Source organism: Pieris brassicae, chromosome 9 (genome assembly GCF_905147105.1).
Source record: "Pieris brassicae chromosome 9, ilPieBrab1.1, whole genome shotgun sequence".
NCBI lineage: Eukaryota > Metazoa > Arthropoda > Insecta > Lepidoptera > Pieridae > Pieris > Pieris brassicae.
In genome coordinates, this window is record NC_059673.1 from 13,378,351 (window position 1) to 13,403,428 (window position 25,078).

The following is a 25,078-nucleotide window of genomic DNA, read 5'->3' on the forward strand; positions in this document are numbered from 1 at the left end:
TATTAAAAAATATAACCTAACTATATATATGACTTTATATTTAAATTCAATCAACAAATAACTCGCACGTTTGATACTGGAATAATCAATCTCAGTCTTCCAACACAAAAAAAACGACGGGATCAGTCTCACGACACATCTCACAAGCACTCCATAAATACAGTATAACATTGCACCATTTATAAACCAGATAAAATTATACACAAAAACATACCATCCAAAAATGTCCATCACTAAGCGAGTTAACTAAATACCATTTGATAGGCTTTTTGGAAGTAGAAATAAGTACACATTGTCACAGTGAACAAAACTATACAAATTGATAATCCCGCGACAGACGTAAACAAAATCGAACTGTTACAAACTAACGACCCGTATAATAACTGTTCAATCTCAATTCGACAATGCGCGCACGCCTAATTTTACATCTATACCATAGAAATAATTGCTAGTAATCATCCAGAACAAACAGTTACTATCAAATCGAATGTACATTAGGACCCTGTGGATCGTCAACACGACGCATTTGTCACAAGAAATCGTTGTTTTGTTTATTCTCTGCCAGTTAATTGCAGACGGAAAGTTCAATGAACTGTTATACATCCTAGATAAGCGTAACGTATGAGGTCCTTGACAATCGGTTTTACAACCAGGCACAGATTCGCACATAAGTGCATCAACAGACAATTCAATATTTGCCTCCAAACATATAGTTCGAAATATACTAATCTCAATATTAACCACGTCAAAATCAAAGTTTTGATTCAATGGTTCTCAGGTGCGCCCGCGCGGTCGAGCTTTACGGAACCAATCACTATTTCAAGTACTTGAATGTACGTAGAACTCGTATCGTTCTATTTATATTCCGAGTGCTATTCTATCTATACGAAATTATATCAGTATTTTCCAATTGTTAACTGATTATGTGCGTTATATGTTACTTTTCTCAATCGAGACGAAGCTATTTCTCGAAGACAGCAGGTCATTCAAATTCAACAGCTACAAAAAAAGAGATTTCTGTAACAATTTTTGGCGGCTCTTAAATTTGATTGACTCGTAGACTTGAAAAATTATATTAAATAATTTTTCCTAATTGATCCTCATTACAATGCGGAGCACATTTGATCAATTTCATTAATGTCTCTGGTCCGACTGATCTAAAATAATCCAAATCAACAGAAAACACTGAAAGTAATAAATAATACAATGTGATACCAATTAGAAGATAGTATTAAAATACAAGAAAAAAAAATTAAATTTGTACTTCCTTTTTCGTATCGTTGGCCCCTGAATATGTGTCACAAACGATTTGCAAAAAATCCTACGATAAAATAATATCTCCCAACTCCTCAACAAAATTAAAAATTAAAAGTATAATAAATCGCATACGTGACCTCATCATTACTCGATCACTTAGAATTTTAAAACAACAATAAAATCTAAACGAATTCTTTGCTATTACAATTCGAATGTTTCATAAATAAAAATTAATGAATTTTAAACTAATTTAAGAAAAATATACAATAGTGGAAATTCATTACTTATTTAATTAGGTATTAATGAAGACAAATGATTTAACAGTGTCTGGCGGGACTCTAAACCAAAACGTAACATCGCAACAAAATCTAACGACATCTCTTGCAGACTTATTGTTGACATCGAAGCGAATTTTCTTGTCCTTACAAATATATATCGCGAAATACGATCTCCAATATCGCTTTCGATGTCAACTTATAAGGCCTTGTAATTTAGTCCTCAATGAAGGGAAAATAAAACAACCATTTTCATCATCAAAGATTGCTATGCAAAGCCAACATTTCTGTTTTTTTTTTAATGGAAATAATTCTGATGTTCTCTCGAAATACGTATATTTAACGCAAATTCTTAATTGAGTTATGAACCCGTCTTATCCCACATGTTAGTTTTTTTCCAATTTCGGTTTCATTAACAGGAAATAAAGTCTATAGATATTTATTTAATAGTATATGTACATCAGAATTAGTGGTACAAACTAGAGTTCATGGCTTAACATAGCGAGCTTCGACTTAAAAGTTAAAATGTTCAAATACCAGCAGCGCTGCTACTCTAAATCCCAAAAGCCATAACGATTGCTCATCAGATTATGTACCGCGCAATTCCAAGTTTGCGACATCATACTATGGTTTCGATCATTCGAATTGCATTAAAAGCTTCGGTATCACGATCGCTATTGGAAGTTACTAGAGTAGCGGCACAGGTCCCATGAGCGCCTTCACCCATTCAACATACGCACGTGCATTTACCGCTAAAATATTTTATTTTGATATGCACTTATTAATAGGTTTTTACAATTTTGTGCTGTACACTAATCGGAGTGAGGGCGTCGCACGCTAACGACGTTGCGAATATAAGCCCGGAAGATTTCAATAGAGCTAAAATATCATCGAAAGAATTGCTTTAGGATAAGAGATTTGCTTTAGGGAATCCTAAACACCTATATGAGGGTTCATATTATAGAAATAAAAACTTTATTTCACGTACCTTGACGCTGAAGAAAATATATAACTACTATAACAACATACGTCTTAAACTGTAGGTCTCATTTATGGCCTATTTGGCTATTTTCAGCATCCCTCACAAACCAATAGACAAAAGAAAGCATATATCCGCAACAATGTCGAATGTACTTACATTACGAGACGGTTTCAGTTTTTTTTACATTTTGTACTATACAAATGATACTTGAAATAATAAACAATGCGACGACCCCGCCCCGCCCGTATTTACAGTGACAACTAAACGTGAAGCTTAACGTAACCGAAATATTAACTAAATATTTGGCAAACAATAGTCGAGTGTGGCTTATATTTTGAAGTAAAACGCACCTGTTGCGTAATTACGAATAGTTTTTTATTGGACTCAATATACTTTTAGATTTCAACTTAACGAACCGTCAATAATATTTACATGACATACCAAAATAGACCCTTTATTCACATAGGGAGGGATCTTCTACCACTAATCACTTAATAAGGGTGAGATTCAGAATCAAAACTTAGTGCCAAGGTATGACTTCCATACTTAACACACAGGAGTCCAACTTGGCTCCTTTGATTCGGACGAGACATATCTGTAAGTGTGACAACGATTTTAACATACGGGACTACATAATTCTCGGCTCTCAATCTTTGTCTAAGTATTCTGTAAGCCAGTCAAAGATAGATTCTATTATTAAATGAGAGTAGCGTGTCTCGAGCGTATACGTGCAACAGGTGCGTCCCACATCGTGCAAACAAACGTAGCATTGACGGGTCCTATTCTAGCTTTACAAGTAAAATTCGAAGGCCGCTATGATATCACCGTTCATTACTTTATATGTACAGGCCGCGGCCGATTTGAGCGAGACTATGTACAGTGCGGCCGCGGAAGGGAACGTACACGCATGTGGCCTTATCTACACGGACACTTGACCTGCGACGGTACTCTTCTTCCAATAGCGACTTCAATATACCACGAGATCCGGGTTCAAGACGTCTACAATTTTTGAAAATATCGAAATTGGGTTTTGGTATTGAATGCAGAAGCGCTATCGGAAGATGTTCTAAAGAAGATTTGAATATTAGCGCAGATATGTATTCCACCAATACACATATTGTTAACAGAGCAAACTTAAACATTACAAAAAAACATATAATTTTATTTACATTAAAAAAAATGAAAGTTGAGTCTAGAATAATCGCCATTGAGCGTCTTATTAATGCTTGGAATAAATTGATTTCATCTTTTGACAATTTGGCTTGGACCCTTCGTCCGTAATAGCTCGAAATTATTGCTCTATGTGCGTCAAACGACCGCGCGTTTACATTCCCATTCGAACTGCAAATACTCGTTGATTCTGATTGAGGTACTCCAAGAGTTCACAACTATCCCGTAAATTACAATGGTAAAAAAGTAGAAACTTTTTCGTCGATCCGGGTAAAAATAGTTCAATATTTACACGTGACACAAACACCGCCCACTCCGCGACTCAAGCCATAACCCAGCTTCGAGAGCTGAAAGTGATTTTTGCATACAAAGTGACAGGTCTCGAAGATAGATCGAGGATTGTGTCTTCGAAAGGGCCTAGAATTCAAAGTCGAACAGCTCCGAGAGACCTTCGTCGTTATCGAGACAGAAGCCGTAGTCTGTCGCCGACATCGGAGGCTCCAAGGCCAGGAATGGCTCCAACTCCATCGGCTCTGAAATGTAACGACGACTACGTCAAAAATGGAATCGAAATGCATCATGTTGTGTAATCTGCTTAAAAACAATTGCAAAGTAAATAATAAAAATTACAATTTATTCGATTCATGTATTTTTTAAATTTTTTACAAATGCCTAATCATTTAGCCCCAACTATCCTTTAATAATATTAGATGGCATATTAAAAATATTTAGAAGTAAATTAAAGATAAGAATTGTAGTCTCGTAGTTAAGATCTTCCCACCAGACCTAAAATACAAAAAAAACACCATATACAATGAAAATCATACTGTTCTTAATTTCCTCTGTTTGTTTCATACATGTTTAGAATTCACACTGCGATCACAACTTTGATAGAAGCTTTTAGAATTGCTTTAGTGTTATCACATTTACGCACAAAAACACATACTGGTACGGTTAGATGCGCTGGTTATCGATGGAATGCGGTATTAGTAGATGATGTTAGTGGGGAGTGCTTGAGCTGAATCCCATGGTGCTACAAGCAAAACTGCAGCCGCACGGGATACAGCTCACAACAAGCCCCGGCTCCAACCCACACGGCTATGTACAACTTACGCTAACACCACAGTACATTGTAGCAAGCAATTATTAGACTATTAAATTATCCTATATATTATTTTAGTATTGCTAAGAACATCATTTTCGTGTCTTCTTGGAAGCACATCATAATCTGTTTTTTTGCAAAGACGTAGTAAGTACAGCGAAACGCGTATGATACGTACAATGTACTATCTGGACAAGCTGAATGCTTCGATTCAAACAATTTTAAATTATTTTAGTAACAATTAAAATTTTTATTATTTATTTAATTGCATTGTTATAACAACATTGATAAACAGTAATAAGCCATAATTTTTTTATCAATTAATAGCACAAACATTTCCTTTTATATTTCACGTGTAAACACAAAAAATAGGTTATCCATACATATAAACAAAAAGTCACAGATAACACACAACAAAAGAGTTTAATGATTAGTAAATCCAAAAACACTGTGTTTTTTATTATCCTTAATAAAATATATTTTTTAAATTACTTTTGAAAACTCTTTCTTGTTATGTATTACTAAGCTTTTGAAGCCCAATGACTGATGACATAATGAGTGGAAGCATGTGAGACCAATGTTATTTTTAGTGCGGACATAATCAAAAATAGTCGACAACATATATTAAAGTTGTTTTTAAAACTTCTAGATCTATTTTAATAGATTTAAAATAAGAACACACAGTGTTTGATTGGCGAATTCATCATTCGGATACTACATGTAACGGTTATATTTAAGTATACATGATATCGATAAATATCCAATACACTGTAGGAAATTTTTGTTTAACATTGATGATGTCCGCACGCAATTAAGCAGAAAATGGACTTAGACGATGAGAATGTGAAAAATTCGGCGTTTCGGACGCCGCGTAGCTAGAACTCTGACTGTGATGTGAATGCAACACAAGTCACAGGCCGAGTGCTAGCTACGAAACGACCATTCTTCTGCCCTCCATCTTTAAGCTTAGCTTAAGCCCTTTACTAAGCCACGTTTAATGTATGACCTATACGACCTTAGAACACATATCAGCTGCTAGACTAGACCAAATACCCTCAAAGCTGAGTTATTACAATTTTGTAGTATATTATTCACAGGGCAATTAAAAATACCTTACATAGTAAATTGCATAAAAAACAAGACGCAGCAGAATAATTAGAATTTCCTGATCTAATATTAAACCAAATGGAAACTCCAAAGATATTATAGAGTACTAAAAATGTTTTTTCAACAAAAAAAATCAAATAAACTAGTATTAAAAGGTTTACAATCAGATGAAATATAATAAACAAAAGAAGCACTAGGCTTCTTTATTATACTATGGTTTTGTTAGGTGCGAGTGATAGGGTATTCTCCTTCACCAGTGTACCCGAATTATGGAATTCATTATTAGAACCATCAGACTTCATATTTTACATAATTAAATGAGATACGCTTACCCGTCTCTTCATTGTGAAGCAATTGCCGTCCTCCACCTAACATAGGGGCGAAGTCGCTGTCTGAGATCAAAGCGTTTCGCAGTCTGCCTCGGGCTCCGGAATCTGCAATTATTCGTTTAAAATCAGTAGAAAGTAGTGTATTGATTTGCCGGTAAGTTAAATATGATGGATTACAAGGAACTTTACTCTCGGCAACCCGTAACAATTTATGTTTCGCCGGAAAGTTTTTTTTAACAACAATTTTAAACTAAAAAAAAATCATGAATCCCATGCATTTTCGTTAAAGACATGCATTAAACAATACAGTTTCGTCGGCTACGAACCTCTTTTCGTTTCTTTTATGAATTTTATATTTTACGTTATAAGAAAATATGTATCAAAACTAATTTAATACTATCATTAAAAAAAATAGAAAGTTAAACTAACACGTTATAAATTATGTTTGTTTACTATCCGTTTAATAATTTATAAATATTGTCAAGTGATGCCTTAAAGTCTTATAATTATAATATAATAAAAATTTACGATTCTAAAATAACGAGAACACGTGTAAATCCTGTATCTACGTATTTCAAGTCTATAATACATTATATTTTTAGTTGCATAAATGCGATTAAAAGGGTTAAAATTTCTAGTTTATTATACTCACGATCAGCAGGCAAATCGACAGTCGTCGTATACGCAACCCTCGAATGCAATGGTAGAGTGGGATCCGTGACGCAGGGCGATTGTACGGGAAGACTGCGTGACATGCACGCCTGATCATCGTCACTGTCCGGCTCACGCTTAATTGGGGTTCTAAAAAATAATGATTTTTAAAGCAGAGCTTAGGGGAGTTAAGAGAAAGCGTTGATCAATAGTAAATATAACCAAAAATACCCAAAAACTACTTGACCATACAAAAACTAATAATTTCCTAAATTTTGTGATATATGCTGTAAGCTGTACAATAAAACTTTAAATAATACAAAGACCCAAATAAGATAAAGTTTTTATTAATAATAGCGATAATAAAAAAAAATCGTATTATTTTAAAAATTTATTTTATATAAAAATTAATCTAGATCACTATCACTTTAGCGGGTAATCGTCACGATGCCATTAATAAATAAATATTAACATATTTAATCATTTTTTTAATTTTATTATTTATGGCCATTTGGTACAAAAATAAAGATTTAACTTAAATAAAATATTTACTACAATGAGCAGTGTTGGCCTAGTGGCTTTAGCGTGCGACTCTCATCCCTGAGATTTTTTGGGTTCGATTCCCGGCTGTGCACCAATAGATTTTCTTTCTATGTGCGCATTTAAGAATCAGTCGAACGGTGAAGGAAAACATCGTGAGGAAACCGGCTTACCCTGGAAAAAGTCGACCTTGTGCAGGCACAGAAGGCTGATCACCTACTTGCCTTTTCTATTAAGCAATGATCATGAAATAGATACAGAAATCTGAGACCTAAAAAGGTTGTAGCGCCATTGATTTTTTATTTTTAATTACTATAATTAAATATGACAGTAATAACTAAAATTTTTAAATATTAAGGAATATACTTACGTAAAACTAGCGCTTATAGAGCTTGAAGGCATCGCCTGCATTTGGGCGACAAGGGGCGCGAGTAACGCCTTGTTGTCCTCCAGTAACGGGTCCGCTGGAAGTATTACTGTTGACAAAAATAATGTATTAATTATCCGTCTATCAACAGAATAAATGCACAATCATACGATTCTAGAAAGTTCTAGTTTTATCCAACAAAAACAGAGCTGACATACAAACCCACCTTCGTCGTAGCATATTTAATCAGATTCATCGGCGGGGCCTAATTCTCTTTTCAGATGCATTTAATAATGAAATAACATGGTTAATACTTTAAATTTCTGATAAAACACGCTGCAATGTCAGTCCCGTACTCCATAGCAGGTAATGGGACTATGGGACCGAGATCAATTAAAGAAACAAGGCAAATTCGTTTTAAGATATTTTCTCTCTAACGCAAAAGTACAATTTCTTTTATTTTCAGAAACTCTCACACTAACAGCCACAGTAACTAAACTCACCTGGGGATGACGATGAAGACCGCTCCTTGGAACAGAGGTACACCTCAATCTCCCCAGAATAGGACTTCAGGTGGATGGAGTAGCCATTCTCCTCATCCGGATGAGGGACCTGGAATTATGTTAATATTTAAAAACGCATTTAGCCAATTTTATTGGTTAATAAAGAATCTGGACAAGATCACACAGACACACATACATCATAGACAGCCAATATTGTGATTAACTAACACAATTGTTTTATCATCTTATTATTAATAATAATCATTTATTGCAAGAATGGTACAAAAATTAGTAAGATGGTACAATAGTAAGTTCGCATATTCTGCCACACACAATGGCGCGCAAATTTGTCTTTAAAGGAGTTTATTTTTTACATTATTAGTCATATGAGTTGGTGAATTTTTATATTATTTGTATCGTACATATCATATCAAATGTTATTAAATTTGTATTAACTACAGTGTCTCACGCAATATTGAACAATACATTTTTTCCAAAAGTAATACACAAGTCGATTTTTAAAGACTCTAGTCAGAAGATCTTTTAATTCCTTTGGTAAATTATTGTAAACCTTATTTGCCATACAAAAGGTGTTTTTTTTTCTAATCAGTTCCAGATTGATATTTGGCACAGCCAATTTCTCCCCATGTCTACTTCTTACTTCGACTTCCACTTAAAAATATATATGTATGTTTCTGTGCACAAACGAGGACATCTCTAAAATATAATTTTATCATTTATAATTAATATTGGTATGATATTAGCCTAAGATTATAAAACAATATGAGATGCTGAAACATTGTTAAAAGTAAAACCTTTAACCTATATTAAGGTTTAACTACTGCAACGCCGTTTTAACCAATTAAATATAATTGAATTGTTCGTATGTATCACATGTAATCATCATTAATTTTAATGCATATTTGATAACTGACATGATAATCAAATTAAGGCAGAAATCATGCTTTTTTCACAATGACAGTTTTTAGAAACTAGATACTTACTTTTATACCTTTTTGGGAAATATAATTTTAACTTTATTAAAGTGTGCACTCTATAGTCAGTCATATCAGTCTATTTTTAGAGATACCGAATAAAAACTTCCCTATACATCGAAATCCTAGTAGAAGGTTTAAGGCACGGCCTAAAAATATTATTGTTAAGAAAATTATTCAATCATCGAATGTCTAAATCAAGCCACTTGTATTAAAGTTCAACTGCCTAAAGTATCATACCCACTCTAAATAACGATAACATGTTATTCATTATAAAGCAAGTCAATTTCCCAACTTCAGCACTTACTGCTTATATGATCTAAGTTACGTGTTAATTGATGAAATAAATAAGAACTACAAAGTTTCCACTTTCACAATGTATAGCCAGTTTATGTAATAAAATATTAAATTCATATATGACTTTATATAAACTCACATTAAGCTTGCTATCCGCCGGTGCCTTGATAGGTATGACAGTTTGGTTCTTAAACTCGCGTATAGATCGGAGGTCCGCGTACGTTATATACGCCCTTTGGCCATGCTCCTCCGATAGACGGTTGAGAGCGTGGTCGGCCACTGCCAACGCCCGACACACCCTCGCTTCTCTCACACCTAGAGCGTCCACTTGCCGTCGCAAACGACGCACGCGGTTTTCTTCGCCTAGTCCTTCTGCGCCTATACCTAATAGGAAATAAGTTTTTTACCTTAAAATACGAGCTATTTATTAAAATGCCTTTTTTATGATGGCTTATAAGAGGCAGGAATACGCCACAACACCTCGCCTCAGAGTATTGTATTTTTTTGGTGATATATATCTTTATATTTATACACGAATTATATGAGCCATCTGACTGATGACTGATCGGCCTTACTTACATTTTTTTTTAATTTCAACTCCTTACAAAGTTGTTTTGTAACGTGTCTCCGGTAGCTCATAATTAAATCTTGTTATTATGCAACGTATTGCTGCAATAATGGCTACTCATAACCGTAGGAGTGATAAATCTATTATTAAATACATTTTGCAGGAGATTTTCAGCCCTTCATTTCTCCTTGCAACAATAGGGATAGTATCCTTCAATAAGCTTCCTCAGCATCAGATTTTATAATTTTTAACATTTTCCACACATTCCTTAGCGCAATATTATTAACAACGCCGGATTGCTGGTCAGTGTTTAAGTTTGTTCAGGACGTTCGTAATTGATTACAGATTCCCCTGTTGCCATGTAAGTTTTGTTAGTTTAAATTTTGAAACAATAACTGCTTAGAACCACAGATTTGCACATGTATTCTAAATGCGCCTTTCATGTAAATCTGTTATCAATATATAGAAAGGGAAGTGTACCCGAGTGATCAATTAGTACACAGCAGGGATTTGAACCTCAACCTCAACAACTCTGAAAGTCGGCTAAATATATACGTACAAAGACTAGCTAATTACTGAACTAAACTAGCTTGAAATGGAACATGGATAGGCCATACACTCCAAAAAGATTCCAATTATGTATATGCCAAGCATGAAAGCGTAAGCATGGCCGTGCCAATCAAAAGTGGCGTTGTATCATAGGTGTCATAGGTGCAAAGACAGCCGGAATGACTTGGAGAGAGGTGAAGAACCGAACCCCATGGAGACTACCTGAGGACGCCCTCTGCTCCATCTAGGTTACAGGTCATTAAGTTGAAATGGAAAGCAATAAAAAAGACCATAAATTGACATTGAAAGAGATAAGCAGCGAATACTTATAGTTATAGCAGGATACAAATAGAAATTGGGACCTAGTACAACGATGGACGTCGAACGACATCTTCTCCTAACATAGCACCACAAAAGAGACCACAAGAGATTAGTTTATGTTTTTGGAATAATTGCATGTAACCTACATCCTATTTACAGTCACAACCGTGTACGACGACATCCTTTAGAACAACAACAACATTATTTTGACCAAAATCAAAGGCCCCGGCTGAATTCTATGTATTAGGTACTTATAACAACGTCATCGGCTGTAACGACCATGTATGTATTTATTGTTAATCTATTTACATTTATACTATGATATCAAAATATCGAATTGACAAAATAAATATTGTATATAGATAAAAATACTACAATACTAGCAATTTCCCATGCGTCTACGTTGACCAAATTTCGACGTTTACGGAAAGAGTTAAGTCGAAGGTGACCTAGTGCCCAGAGAGCAATGAAGCGGAGCATCCTAAAAATCATAAATATTTACAAAATACGAAGTGACCACATCAGGTCGAAAACTAAGATCAGCTATTACAATCCACGCCTTACAACTGAAATGGAAATGGGTTGGATATGCACCTTGACCGTGTTGCAAGGTGTACAGATAAAAGATGGATGGCTGAAGCCACCCGAAGACTCCGAGGGGTCCTCCAGGAAAATGGAACGTGAGAACACCACAAATGCGATAGGCTGACAACATCGTAAAGATTTCTCGGGAAAAATAGATGGTGGAAACAAAGAACAAATCCAAATGGAGCATTCAGGAGGAGGCCTAAACTGCATAACACGAAGTGATGGTAATAACAATAACTTAAGACTAAGAAAAACAAAACTAACACCATTTGATTAGTATGGAAATGTAATTTGTAAAGTATGGATTGAGAATGGGTTTATTATTATTATTAGCTAACATGGCAACCTCATTCCCGTCTCAGGAATTTAAGGAGTTACTAGCGAAGATAAATCGGTTTCTATGGTAATATGTGTATAATGAAACAATACTGGGAACATGTAAGCCAGGTAGTCTAACGGTCGGCAAAACCCTTTACAAGGGGTTAAAAGCACTCACCGCATTTCCATTGTATATTGTTTTTCGATCTTTTTTCTAAAATCCCAATGCCCTCGAGCACATTTGTTATATCGTAGATACGACGTTTTTGTACTGAGAGGTATTCCGCCGCAACGTTCAGATCTAAAACTCCGTTAGGCGATGACTTGAGCAGAGCTACGAACTTTTTTGTTAATAAACCTAATGATGTGTCAAACCTGGAACAAACCACAGACCAATTGAATAACGTTATTAATAAAAAAAAGTTTTCATACAAATATTTGCACATTTAAGAACCTGCACAAATGTCTGTTTATTAATGATAATTACTAACATTTACGAATTAATCTTCGACCACCACATATCTTTTGTCATTCGTAATACGGCTTCTTCACTAAAGATGTCAATATTTATCAATAAATAATATGATCAACTGGACATTGACTACTGTTTCATTGAAAATCTGGCGAAGGGATTCGGCGCTATTTGTTTAGGAACAAGAAATACCAGATTTTGAACCAGAAAGAAAATCACTACAATTTGTTTCTTCTAATTGCTCAAAAATAGTGGTATTTACTTGGTCCGCGAATTAATAATCTTACTTATTTTTAATTGGGACAAAACAACGAAATTGCGATATTGTATATTAATACCATTACCACCGGCCTCGCTACTTATTCGAAACGACCTTAAGTTATTTACAATAAAATACATGAAATAGTGATTGTACGAATAAAAACATTTTAATGCAATATATGCAATAATGCGTTTTTCCAAAACCTATTAATACCATTGATATTACCACACCAATGAAACGTTACTATAACGAATGAATTAATAAATACTGTCATTGTGCAGACTAAATCTCGAAACTTCCGGAACATCAAAGTGAATACGAGCATAAATTGCATTCGAACTCATTCAGAGAAAACAAAATGAGATGGAATGATAAGCAAAAAATCGCGAACCCAAAATTACCTGTATCAATAAATTTGTACCTGGAGCGTTCTGTGTATTTTTTCATAGAACTGGACGGGCGACTATACGGCGTGAGGACCTTCACTCGTTTCTGTTTGGGCGTCTTGAAGTCCGCCTTCATGGGCACCACATGCCCCTGACTTCCTGAACTGCTTTCGCTAAGGTTGAGTCTCCGTTTCACCGTCTGCCAATTATTCGTTACATTAAGACTTAGAAAGTACTATACAAACGTCTCATGGAAAGGGTGAACTGCGTAGATGACATTTCATTTATCACCATCATTAAATGATGTAGGTACAAAATTAGTTTTACAGTACTCAACACACGACTTGTAATCATCGTCTTTAGTTCCTAACTACAAAACTATAACTTGTCGAAAGTATAAATTGACCATGTAGAATTGTAAATTGGACAAAGTTCATATTTCGTTTGATTATTATTTAGGTAAACTTAACAAGCAATCGATTTATAGAAACTTATATTAGGGCAACTAACGCGATATATGATCTGAAACATATTCCTAACAAATCTTACTGTGTAAAAATAAGGAAAAGAACTAAGGTAAAAGCTCTTGCATAAACATTTCTTGTGACTTGTGTAATTCTTGTAGTTCCTATTCTTTTGTATTGCCATTCATAAATCCATGAGATTAGCGGTAGATAAATAAAAATACAAACTAAAAAGTGTGTATCTTTTTTTTTAATTACTTAAGGTTCCATATTTCTTTTTTTTTTAATTCTTGCACTTTTACTCATATTACTTTTTCTAGTTTTTTCCCTTACTAGGGTTGCCTGGAAGAGATCGCTTGTTAGCGATAATGCCGCTCGTTCTATCTCTTATAAGTTTTATGTATTAAATTATTTGTTTTTCTTTTTTTTAAAGTGTGAATAAATAAATAAAATAAAAGTATATAAGAAAGTTGTTCCTTCGACGAAAGACGTATCTAACGACTTGAAGCCAGTCTGTCGTGAGATTGATTCGTTCCTGCTATAAACATTAAACTGGTATGTTGGAAGACATTTGTTGTCCATAACGATTAATAACGCACAATTACTTAACGGTAATTGTATCTTTAATGTTTATAATTGAAAGAATGAAAATCGTAAATATATTATGTGCGGGTGGGGAGATGTACGTGATATTATCACACACACAAAGTACTGGACAGTTGATCCGAACATGTACAGAATTTCAGAGTACAAAGGATGTCGTGAAAAGACAGTCATAAAATATTTCAACGCCTAAATTATACTTTAATTTAGGTCGATACCATAGCGAGTGGCGATGACAGCTATCTCACTCGCCCCACCCCTCAAAACATGATTTAAAATGTGAAAATTTAAATTATATCGTAGTTTAATGCTAAAATATATGCCAGCTACTACAATGTTGTCAATGAAGCCATATCTTTAAAAACAATAGTGGCAGGACCGCAACAAACATTAAACAAGTAGCTATTGTATTGTCAGATAACTAGATAATTACGTAATTATTGAGGTGTAATGAGATTTTTCTTCCACTCTTGCATCCACTGCAAAACGTGACAAAAATCACGACTCACTCTAAGAATATTCGGTCTCAGGTACGTCATTTTTAATCGCCACTCTTCAATTACGTATAGCGTATCAACACCTAATCACGACACAGAACACATTTATATCACAGAGTCAATCATCGTAACTCCATAATTTAAATCCATTAACCATTTTAATTAAATATCACCACAGTATGTCAAATTATGAAGTAAAACAATTTACATAAAGATAAATATAAATTTGTAGATCACAGGATAAATGCATGAGGCATTTTTCAATGAACCGATGCAACTAATTCAACTTAAAGCAACGTGGGGCCAAAGCCCCCTTGAAGGAAGTGTGTGGGGAGGGTACCCGTACACAATACCAAACATAAATTAGAATCAACACAAAAGCGCCGTGCTCTCGGAAGGGACCTCTGGCAAAAGAATGCCAATTTCTTATCTTAAAAACTTGTATTATTATTAATAGTCAACTGACAAGACTATTGTTAATTTGACGCTTTGCGGGGTCTCGACTCCGCTCGTCTTTGTGCATCGTCTAAATCAGAGCAGATGTTTAAAGCGCGACAACTAAGATAAAACATCATTCGACACCCTTGCATTAACAATTTCGTATTTACTAATCAAATCCCTTCTGATCTGTTAGAAATAATTTTGTAATGCAACCTCTAGGATTAGGGCTGATTTTAGTTCGAGTAATGGAGTATAGAGAAAGTTACATGAAATTGTACTACCCATAACGGTTACACTGTGACAGTAAAGTTGAATTGCGCAATAAAGGAGCGCAGGAAATATGTACCTGCCCACGTGACCCCATGGCGTTTGGGCCACATGGCGTCGCACGCGGGTAATCGCCATTCGAGACAAATTGTGAACTTGTGTTTCTTAACATATTTAATACATTTAGTATTTTACTGAAGTAAAATAATCTGATCAATATTTACGAAATCAAATATCAAGGAAAGAGATAATTATAGGTCTAGGACATAGAGAATTAATATAAGAAAACTTGACCTGAATATATTTTTTAAGAATTACAACAGTTCGGGCATGGTATATGAACTATAATATGCGTTATAACCATTGTTCCTACTATTTGTTACCAATCGGGATATAGGGTTTTTTTATCTACAAATCTGAATTCATAAATTATACTTTTCAATATTTTATTATTTCCTAAAACTTTTACAAAGGTATATCCTTCTATGGAAAATCTGTTAAATTTACGATATGAGTCGTTAAAGACGCAAATCGACAGGGAAGTAAAAATAGGAAAACATCCATAATTATAAAAATTAAACCAATAACATAGAAAATCTTTTCCAGTAAGTGGCAATTTCTATCAAATCTCAACAAAATGGCGTATGTTTATTCACACACAACCTATATAAAATGAGATTGGTCACTAAAATTCCACAGAAGCATGTTATCTAAGGGACTTCCTAACCACTTCCTTCCACAAATTCCTTTAATTTCCCTATTATTAATCTGGCTTATCAGACCTCCTGCTATAACAAAGTGAAGCACATGTATGATTTCAGATATTATGAAAATTATATGATCAAATAGAGAAATATCAACACTACTATGTCTTGAAGATTAAAGAGTCTAGATTACCTCAGTTATAAATGTATTTGTTGTAAAACAACTCAGCTTCAATAATTTGTAACCAAATATTCACAAAATCATTTAAATAATTCCATGTTACTATTATATGACAGCTCCAACAGTTATAGTATCAGTTTCCAACTCCTACATAAGATTTTAGTATTTGATATAAATTATATAAAAAAAACAATAACCCATGTTGTATTTTCTTTGTATGTATATTTTTTTGCAGTAATACAATTTTTTATTGTTTTGTTCATAAAGTATTTAACATATGATGTAAAAAATAGATAATACACCCCACATGTACTATTGGGTCCATTGACCTCATTTAGGTCTTTGACCCTAAAGATTGGGACCATAAATGGTTAATTAATCATACATTTTACAAAAATTTATTTGTCTTGCATACCTTGTGTATGTACAGTCAAAATTGAAGACCCTGTGTAAGATATTGTTTTGTACCAGCCTTTTTTATAATTAATCTTATTGTGGCAAGTGTCAAGCCTCACAGCCGTTTTTTATAAGATAATCTTAAATTAAGTGAAAATCTCCCAACCATAACCAAAATCACAGTAACACTTTCTTGATATAAAATGTCTTAAAGATTCTCTGTGATTACTTAAGAGATGATAAATAAATAAAATATATTACATAAATGTATGTGCATTCATCTTGCATTTAAACACATTGTCTAAAACGCAGTAAATTTTCCTAGGTGCATCTAAGCATAAAAGTGATGAATGTTTATGTCCTTAGTTAATTATTTCATAAGCTTCTAAGCTAAATGTTAACACTATATGTTTTGACATACAGATAACTTTTAAAATGATGATATTGTTGAAAAAACAACCTTAGGTCATATTATAGACAACTAAATTAATCTACTTACTTAATTAGTGGGTTAAGTTGTTGATAACCAACTTAATTAAAAATTGCTCAAAAAAACTGTTTATTCACTGATATATTTCATGTTACATGAAATATATCACTTAGTCTCTTAGAAACTCTTCCTGAAGAATTCTCAATGAGCAATCATTGTGAAAACAATAATTCTGTGAACAGCTGATATGTAGAGCATGATCTCATTAACATAAAAGACATGAATACAACTTACTTACAAATGGTCAGTGTAGAAATCTGGTATAACACTAAACTGTACCTAACTCCATCATGACCTCAAACTAATCACCAAATTATAAAGATTAAGGCTTAAACTTACTTCTGAAGTCTTCGGCGGTGCGGAGGGCGCCTCCCGCCGTATCTGATGCTGTGGCGTGGCTCCATAGCCATGATCTAGCAGGTGATAGCTGATAGGCTGGCTCGGGCTGTCATCCAGGAGCGTGGTCTGCGACGGAGACGCCCCGACGCGTACCACCACCTCAGCTTCGCCCTCCGCCTGCCCTCGCTTCACCCCCCTCGGCATCGCTGACACCCCAATAACATCAATATTATACAACACGTTTTAGTTGCTTTTTAAGGAAACGTAATCAGTTCAATAAAATTGGAAGAGGTTAGGGGCGCCTTGCGCGCGGAAATCACAACTTATCAAATTTATTCTGACACGAATCTTCTTAAAATTAATAAGTTCTAGTACATTTCCATATTTTCCAGAAATGCAAGCAAATGTCTAAATTAGCTTACGTCATTATTTCAACGACATTTTACCAAAAATATCGACGACCTAGCGGTAATTCGTAATCATAACCGCATATCAGGTACTGCGTAAACATGATTTTTTCATATAATTAACTTAATATATTTAAATTATACTTACAAAAGGTGTAAGCGAACGATATTCGAATACAGAACCATAAAACGACATTTAATGTTTTCGACGCAAACGCTACATTATCGAGTACTCAAAATAAAATGTCCGCCGCTTTGTTGGTTTCGTCTCTCGAGTGAACTCGTGGATATCGAGTCGCCCGATAACTTTCAGTTAATTGTCACACTTTACAAAAACACATAATCAATTTACACATCTAATAAATCACTAGTAAAAGATATAAAATAAGGTCCCTAGTCCACATTTTATAATATTTTAACAAGTTAAAAACGCAGAGGTATCAAACGACGACAGGAAGCTTTTCAGAACATCTGGCTAGCAAGCGACGTAGCAGTGGCGCGAACTACGCGCGCAAGCGCGATGCGACCGTACAAGCCCAAGCAACCCCTAGACGCCGTTTTCTAAATTCCTCCCCTCGCTTGAGAAGCCATAAAAAAATAACGAATTTTTTAATTTTCGTTGCACGACCGGTTTGTAGACAGCTTAGCCCTTTGCGCATGACAAAGAATGAATCAGACTGGTTAGAGGAAAAATTTAAAAATATAATAATAAACAGTTTCTTATTTTCAAAAGATTCTAATGATACTTAAAATGTGAAGGAATTTTATTCCCTACTCAAAAGTATGAGTTGTTTGGGTGACAATCAATAAAGCAACTTATAATTATATTGAAAACTATGTACTGTCGTATTTAAACCGTCGATCAAGATGAATTTTGGTAAAGAATGGCATAGATGCTATGCCATACAACTGAAGAGCTGTGTTTTCGATACTCTATATCAGCTGATTAATTATAATTATTAATTTAGAGTACATATACTCTCTAAAACATAGCTTGAGTATATAAATTTATTGATTTTTAGATTTTTCATAATCAAACATATTAAAATGGTACCTATTCGCTTAATTATTCCGTAATCGATCCTAGTCAATGAATGTTATTGTTTCATAGTAAGTTGTTTTTTTTTAAGTTAAACTTAACCTGTATGTCTTATTACAGTGATATTTGTGGACTTTCAGTTTACTTATCGTCCACTTACAAATCTTCACAAAATTTAACAATTGAGCTTGCAGTTTGACTTCCTTATCTAGTAAGTAGAACGTAGGTCAAGCAATGATTTTAATTCGATATATCTTTCTATAACGGTCTCGGATTATTTAAATATTAACGTCGATTCTTTATTGTTATTTTGGTTTATGCGGAATATTATTTAATTATATGTGTCCAGAATTTAGGATTTTCGACCTCAACATATTAATCTTTGTTATAGTGTTATTACTAATTATTTTTCCAAAATTTATATATTTTGATTACAGATGACACAGGTTGTTATGTCGCTGTTACCAGTTATAAGCTCAACAAAATAATCTCATCGTTGAAATGATAACCAATCCCCATAAAATGCAAGCAATGGAGAAAAATTGAGAAAAACTTTAGAAATTGTAATCTCGAAAATGATTGAGATTAATACATTACAACGTATTATATTTTTAAACTAAGCGCGCACTGCGTGCATTCACGGAGGCGGAAGCAAAGTAAGATCATAGATTAATTTAGACCTTTGCTTGACGAGATATTTTCCACATAGATAATTAATTATTCATAATAATATATATATTTTATCTTGACTAATCTGTGGTTTATTATTCTCGGATCTATTGTCGTGTACGTAGGTAGGTATTTTTTTCAGTAGACTTTTAGACAAAATTTTGTAACGCACAGACATAAAAGTTCAGAGTTAAAAAAAGGTGATAAATGGTTGCAATTAGCAATAAAATAAAAAAATTAACTATTTAAATAGTCTTCTTCTGGCTGATAGTTTTTGGTTTTTATTTTTACCAAGTTCAACATAACAGAAGGTCATCAATTCAACGTAAAAAAATATATGTACGACCTTAAATATACGGTTCCGAATTTGCTAATAAAACCATGGTTTATGGATTTATATCACTACTTTGTATTTACTTTATTATATCATATAAATATAGGTAAATTAAAAAAATGTCTAAAAATGTTTTTAGAAACTCAATAATTGTGTGACAATCCACCATTCTAAATGTTGTAACTTCTTTGGTGTGGCCACATTATTTTATAAATAGGTGTTGCCACTTTATTTCTTCAAGTGAATCATTAAACAGTGGTTTCAGTTTTTTCATTTCTAAAGGAGAAATTATGAACAATGGTTGCATAATATACCAAAAATATATAAATATTATACAGCCAAGAATAGTCGAAATTATAGTTTAAGGATCTACAGTTAATATTATTATAAGAGTAGAAAGTTCGGCCACAAACACGAAATAAATATACAGGAACGTTATTAATGCAATATACCATTTTTCGCAGAAAGCCACTTTGAATTGTCTTTAATCATATTAATTTACCAGAACTGTTTTGAATTTGATTTACTCAAGATTAAAAGCAATAAAGTCAAACATCAAAACATATTCATATATACGTATATATTAGATCCTTACATATGAAATTGGCGTATTTCGTACTGGCCACTTTAATCACGATGTTCTCCTCTTTGGTAAGGAATTCCAAATTCAAATTTGTACAGCTATTTACTCATGTATTTGTGCTTCGATGACCGTCATTCATTTGTTTTTTTCTGTTTGCGTCACTCATTTTATATTATTATCGTATCGTAAGTATCGCATTATTTACGAGTACGAGTTCCGCCGTGGAAACTAGTGCTGCGGAAACGCCTCGAAGGGTGAATGATGTGTATGGCGGTCATGATGCAAAAGAAAACACAGTTCGTTTTTGGTTCAAACGTTTTCGTTCTGGAAATTTCGACCTGCAGAACAAGCCCCGTGGACAGCCTGAGACCAAAGTTGATAATGAAGTATTGAAGGCTATTTTGGAAGCGGATCCATCGCAAACCACGTCCGAGTTAGCTGCAGGCTGCGGTGTTAGTGATAAAACTGTTTTAATTCACTTGAAGCAAATTGGGAAGTTTAAAAAGCTTGAAAGGTGGGTACCTCACGAATTGTCTGAAGCAAACCGGCAAACGCGCGTCGACTGCTGCGTTACTATTTTAAACCGAATCATTACCTGTGATGAAAAATGGATTGTTAACGATAATCGGAAGCGCTCAGCGCAATGCTTGGATCCTGGCCAGCCAGCCAAATCCTGCCCCAAGCGAAAATTAACCCCAAATAAATTACTTGTAAGCGTTGGGTGGACTAGTGCCGGTATGTTCATTGCAGTTTTCTCAAATCTGGCCAGACTATTACGCCTGATGTCTATTCAAACCATGATGAGCAATTGCAAACCATGATGGAAAAGCTAGCGGCTAAACAACCTAGGCTGGTCAATCGCTCCACGCCACTGCTACTTCGCGACAACGCTAGACCACACACTGCACAACAGACGGCTACCAAATTAGAAGAGCTTCAATTGGAATGTCTAAGACATCCTCCGTACTCCGGACCTTGCTCCAACAGATTACCATTTTTTTCGAAATTTGGACAACTTGCAAGGGAAAAAAATTTAACTCTGATGGGGTAGTCCAAATCACTTCACAGATTTTATTGATTCCCGTCCGATTGTTTTTTTTAGTAAAGGGATCAATGAACTACCTATGAGATGGCAAAAGTGCATAGAAAACAATGGTTCATACTTTGATCAATTAAATATATTATGTTTAAAAATATTCGACTTTTTGTTCCTCCCAAACAAAACGCCAATTTCATATGTAAGGACCTAATATTTGATGACAATTTTAATTATGTTTATTATATTATGTTAATTATTACGTCGTTTTGTATATCTTTTAAACTGAGCAAAAATGGTCTAAGGAAAATCCATGCTTTTCTTCAGCTCTAAGAAATGAATGTTCATAAAATCATAAGAAAATAACGTCAACTGCGTTCTGCGTCAGTTTCGTAATTAAGTGACTGGAAAATGTCCAATGTGGAAACAGAAGGAATAAAAACTTAACTAACTTAGAAAAAATATTAATTTTGAGGACGCAGCAGACACCCAAACTGTCGAATGCAACTTGGTCTCGGAATGATATAAATCCAACATACGATGTATTTCGACATTCGACATTTAAATGCAAACAAAAAAAATTCTTTGTGTCTTTGGCTGACTACTTGGCAAAATCTGCATGGGATATCTAGGAATTTCAGTTTCAAATGATTCATTAAAAAAAGTTGCTACCCCAAACTCGGCGTTAAATCCAAAGTCACTATAGCATGAATTTTGTACTCTAGTATGCTTTATTTAACATCATTATAGCTAAACGGTTTTTACAACTAAGGTCGTAATCAATGCAACCCACTGTATTATTGTTATGATGAGTGTTTTTAAACAAGACAATTTTTTAATTATTTCTAAACTTAAATTTTATAGCTTTAAATTTTAAGTTCATTAAAAAGTATTATGACCATGATCTTATATGGGTAGATCAAGTAGTAAATAAAAATTTAAAATATTATGAAATATATAATAATATCTCAAATATCAATGATTACAAATACCTCAAACTTATTGTCTTTTGGTTCATCAATTATTTGCATTGCTGAATAAGTTATTGCCTTAACTTCAGACCCTTGAGGATGCTTTCCAATCTCAAATTCTTCACCATAACATTTACAAACTATTCTGAACTCTTCTGTATTAAACTCTATAATTTTTAACTTTTTACATATTAAATATGGTTCAGCAGAAAACAAAAATAATAACTCATCAAGAAAGTGATATAAGAGCCCCATCATATCATCGGCCGATGCTTCTATTGTGTGCACCTGTTTTATTTGTACATAGGGAAGTTCTGTCATGTATCCAAACATTGCCATACCACATTGTTCAAAAGTTTCAGTCAGGCTATCACCCCAGGCATGTAACCTGAAAATTTTATACATTAAGCATGTAGATTTTGACATAATAATTTCACAATATTATAAATTCCATGTAAACAAATTTCAATAGTAAAACCATTATTTCAATATTATCATAGTCCATGATTTCCAGTCATCTCTTTATACATATGGCTATTGAATACATATAGGCAAATCAAACTTCTTACCCTAACCTTGTAAAAAAAGCGTTGCGTTGCTAGTAGATAGACTGATAAGATTACAATAATATACATTACAAGTTAAGAACTTACTGAACATCAGCTGTATGATCTAAATCTGAAACAAACAAATAAACGTTTACTTTCGTACAACAAATTCACTTCAAAGTATCTAAGTATCGTACATAGAAAAAGCAAATTATACATTAATGATAGATGTTAGAGGAAACTTACATTCGTATTTTACTGGAGGTATTATAAAGTCATTTTCTGTTAGTTCTCCTAACTCTTCATCCATAGTTCCTAAATAAGAGTTTTTGAAATATCAATGGTATTTCAAATTATGTATTTTTTATATGTACACCTCTCAGCTGTACTTGACAGTCTGATTTGACTTTGACGATTTGCAACATTGAATTTTATTTATAATCTATATCAATAATGAGTATGTTACTTAATCTATAATAGTATTGTCATATGTGATAAGTGATAACTCATAATAGCTTAGTTTTTAGAGTTAAAACTTAATTTACTAATATAATTCTATATTTGAAAAAGTCCCCGTTTGAGTTTCTTTTGTTTTTATGCGTCTTTTTACTTTCTTGAAAACCTTTACAAATAATAATTTAGTGATATTATAATGGATCCCATTGCGGTTTTGCAAAATAGAATAGAGCAGTTGGAAGCTAAACTTGGCTTGGCTCCGAATTCGTTACTGGAGGGCCAACATCAAGGTGATACAGTAACTGCAAATTTGTTAAATACCGCTCAAGCAATTAATAATGCTACTGCGGGTCATGAGAAGTTGTCTGAAGCTAAAAACATGGCCAATGAACTAAACAACTACACTGACCCAAATTTTGTTGAAAACGTAAGTGATTCATCTATTGCATTTCTTATTTCATCTGGATCTATTATTTAAAAAAGTCAATTCCAGATGCAACAAAACAATATGAATATGCATGAGGTGGTCGCTGCAGAGCCAGTCATTAAACATCATTGTCACTGTATGCATAGATGTAAGCAGGCAAGTATTCTTTTTTTTTAAACTTCAGTATTGATCTGATGATATACAGCTACCTTTGTAGTGGGGGCCTCCAGGCCAGTGAGTTTAATTACTTTTATTGTATTTAATCATTATTAACATTATAAATATAGAGTGTTCATATTCTTGTCTTATTTGAAGGCTGCCCCAGTGTTAGAATCTGAAGCTCTACAGCAAGTCCCACAAATTCAAGAAGCAGTCAACAACATGCACATTGCAGCAGCAGAAGTCAAAGCTGAAGCTGATGTTGTATGTAAACTTTTAATGTTTTATATTGTATTGTTGTTATAAGTTATTTACTTTACTTTTAGCAAGTTCAATTTTAAACTTAGTTAAGTCTATTGAAAAAATATATCAAACTAATTTCACTCCTTTGACCAAAATACTCTTTCATCTCAATTGTGTTTTCGCTATGAACAAGAGACAGATGAGTACTTTAGAATGGTGCAATTATACTGACATTATTTTTTTGTATTGAGTTACCTCCTATAAAAAGAAATGTATTTCCTACAAGTTTAAATTCTGATTTGTTAGTAAAAATTCTGTTTTGTTAGTGTAACAGTTTTCTACTGTTTGTTTAGGTATCCCAAGGAGTTCATGAATTAGCAGAAACATGTGGTGCTGCAGCTTCAAATGCATCTGAACAACTAGCTAATGTTGCTCAAAAAGTTGAGCAAGTTGAACAAAAAATGTTTCCAAAGAGACGAAATGGATTGGATTAAATCATTTTATGAATAGCTTGAAAGTTTTGCGATTATGTTATATACTTTATTTATTTCATGTTATAAATTAAAAAAGTGTAATTGCAATATAATTATACTATATAAAGCTGGATTACCATGTTTCATTCTTTAAATTTTTCGTATACCATTATCGAGGAGAGGAAAAATCTAAAAATACTAAAAATATTTTATAGCATGCCTAAACGGCAGAGAATCCCAAAAATAAATTTGTCAACACATGTTTTAACTAGTGGCCTGAAAGATGTTCAGGCAGTTGATTAAACAGCTAGA

General features: G+C 33.6%; 3 protein-coding genes across 3 annotated transcripts; 1 reads left to right on the plus strand and 2 right to left on the minus strand.

Moving 5' to 3' along the window:
* Positions 1–3: 3 nt before the first annotated feature.
* On the minus strand, positions 4–18,347 carry LOC123713972 (transcription factor E2F5). The gene is made up of 10 exons (XM_045667901.1): positions 17,977–18,347; positions 17,422–17,627; positions 13,075–13,238; positions 12,098–12,294; positions 9,715–9,959; positions 8,284–8,392; positions 7,784–7,889; positions 6,875–7,023; positions 6,226–6,327; positions 4–4,217 (listed from the first exon to the last, which is right to left on the minus strand). Exons 2-10 carry the CDS (start codon positions 17,623–17,625, stop codon positions 4,102–4,104), a joined length of 1,392 nt encoding a protein of 463 aa, XP_045523857.1. The 5' UTR covers positions 17,626–17,627; positions 17,977–18,347; the 3' UTR covers positions 4–4,101.
* A 4,086-nt stretch (positions 18,348–22,433) lies between these two features.
* On the minus strand, positions 22,434–23,396 carry LOC123714180 (protein archease-like). The gene is made up of 3 exons (XM_045668356.1): positions 23,255–23,396; positions 23,114–23,138; positions 22,434–22,848 (listed from the first exon to the last, which is right to left on the minus strand). The coding sequence occupies exons 1-3, from the start codon at positions 23,316–23,318 to the stop codon at positions 22,458–22,460; spliced, it is 480 nt and encodes a 159-aa protein (XP_045524312.1). The 5' UTR covers positions 23,319–23,396; the 3' UTR covers positions 22,434–22,457.
* A 127-nt stretch (positions 23,397–23,523) lies between these two features.
* LOC123714205 lies at positions 23,524–24,899 on the plus strand. The gene is made up of 4 exons (XM_045668396.1): positions 23,524–23,891; positions 23,958–24,047; positions 24,207–24,314; positions 24,647–24,899. Exons 1-4 carry the CDS (start codon positions 23,661–23,663, stop codon positions 24,785–24,787), a joined length of 570 nt encoding a protein of 189 aa, XP_045524352.1. The 5' UTR covers positions 23,524–23,660; the 3' UTR covers positions 24,788–24,899.
* The last annotated feature ends 179 nt before the right edge of the window (positions 24,900–25,078 follow it).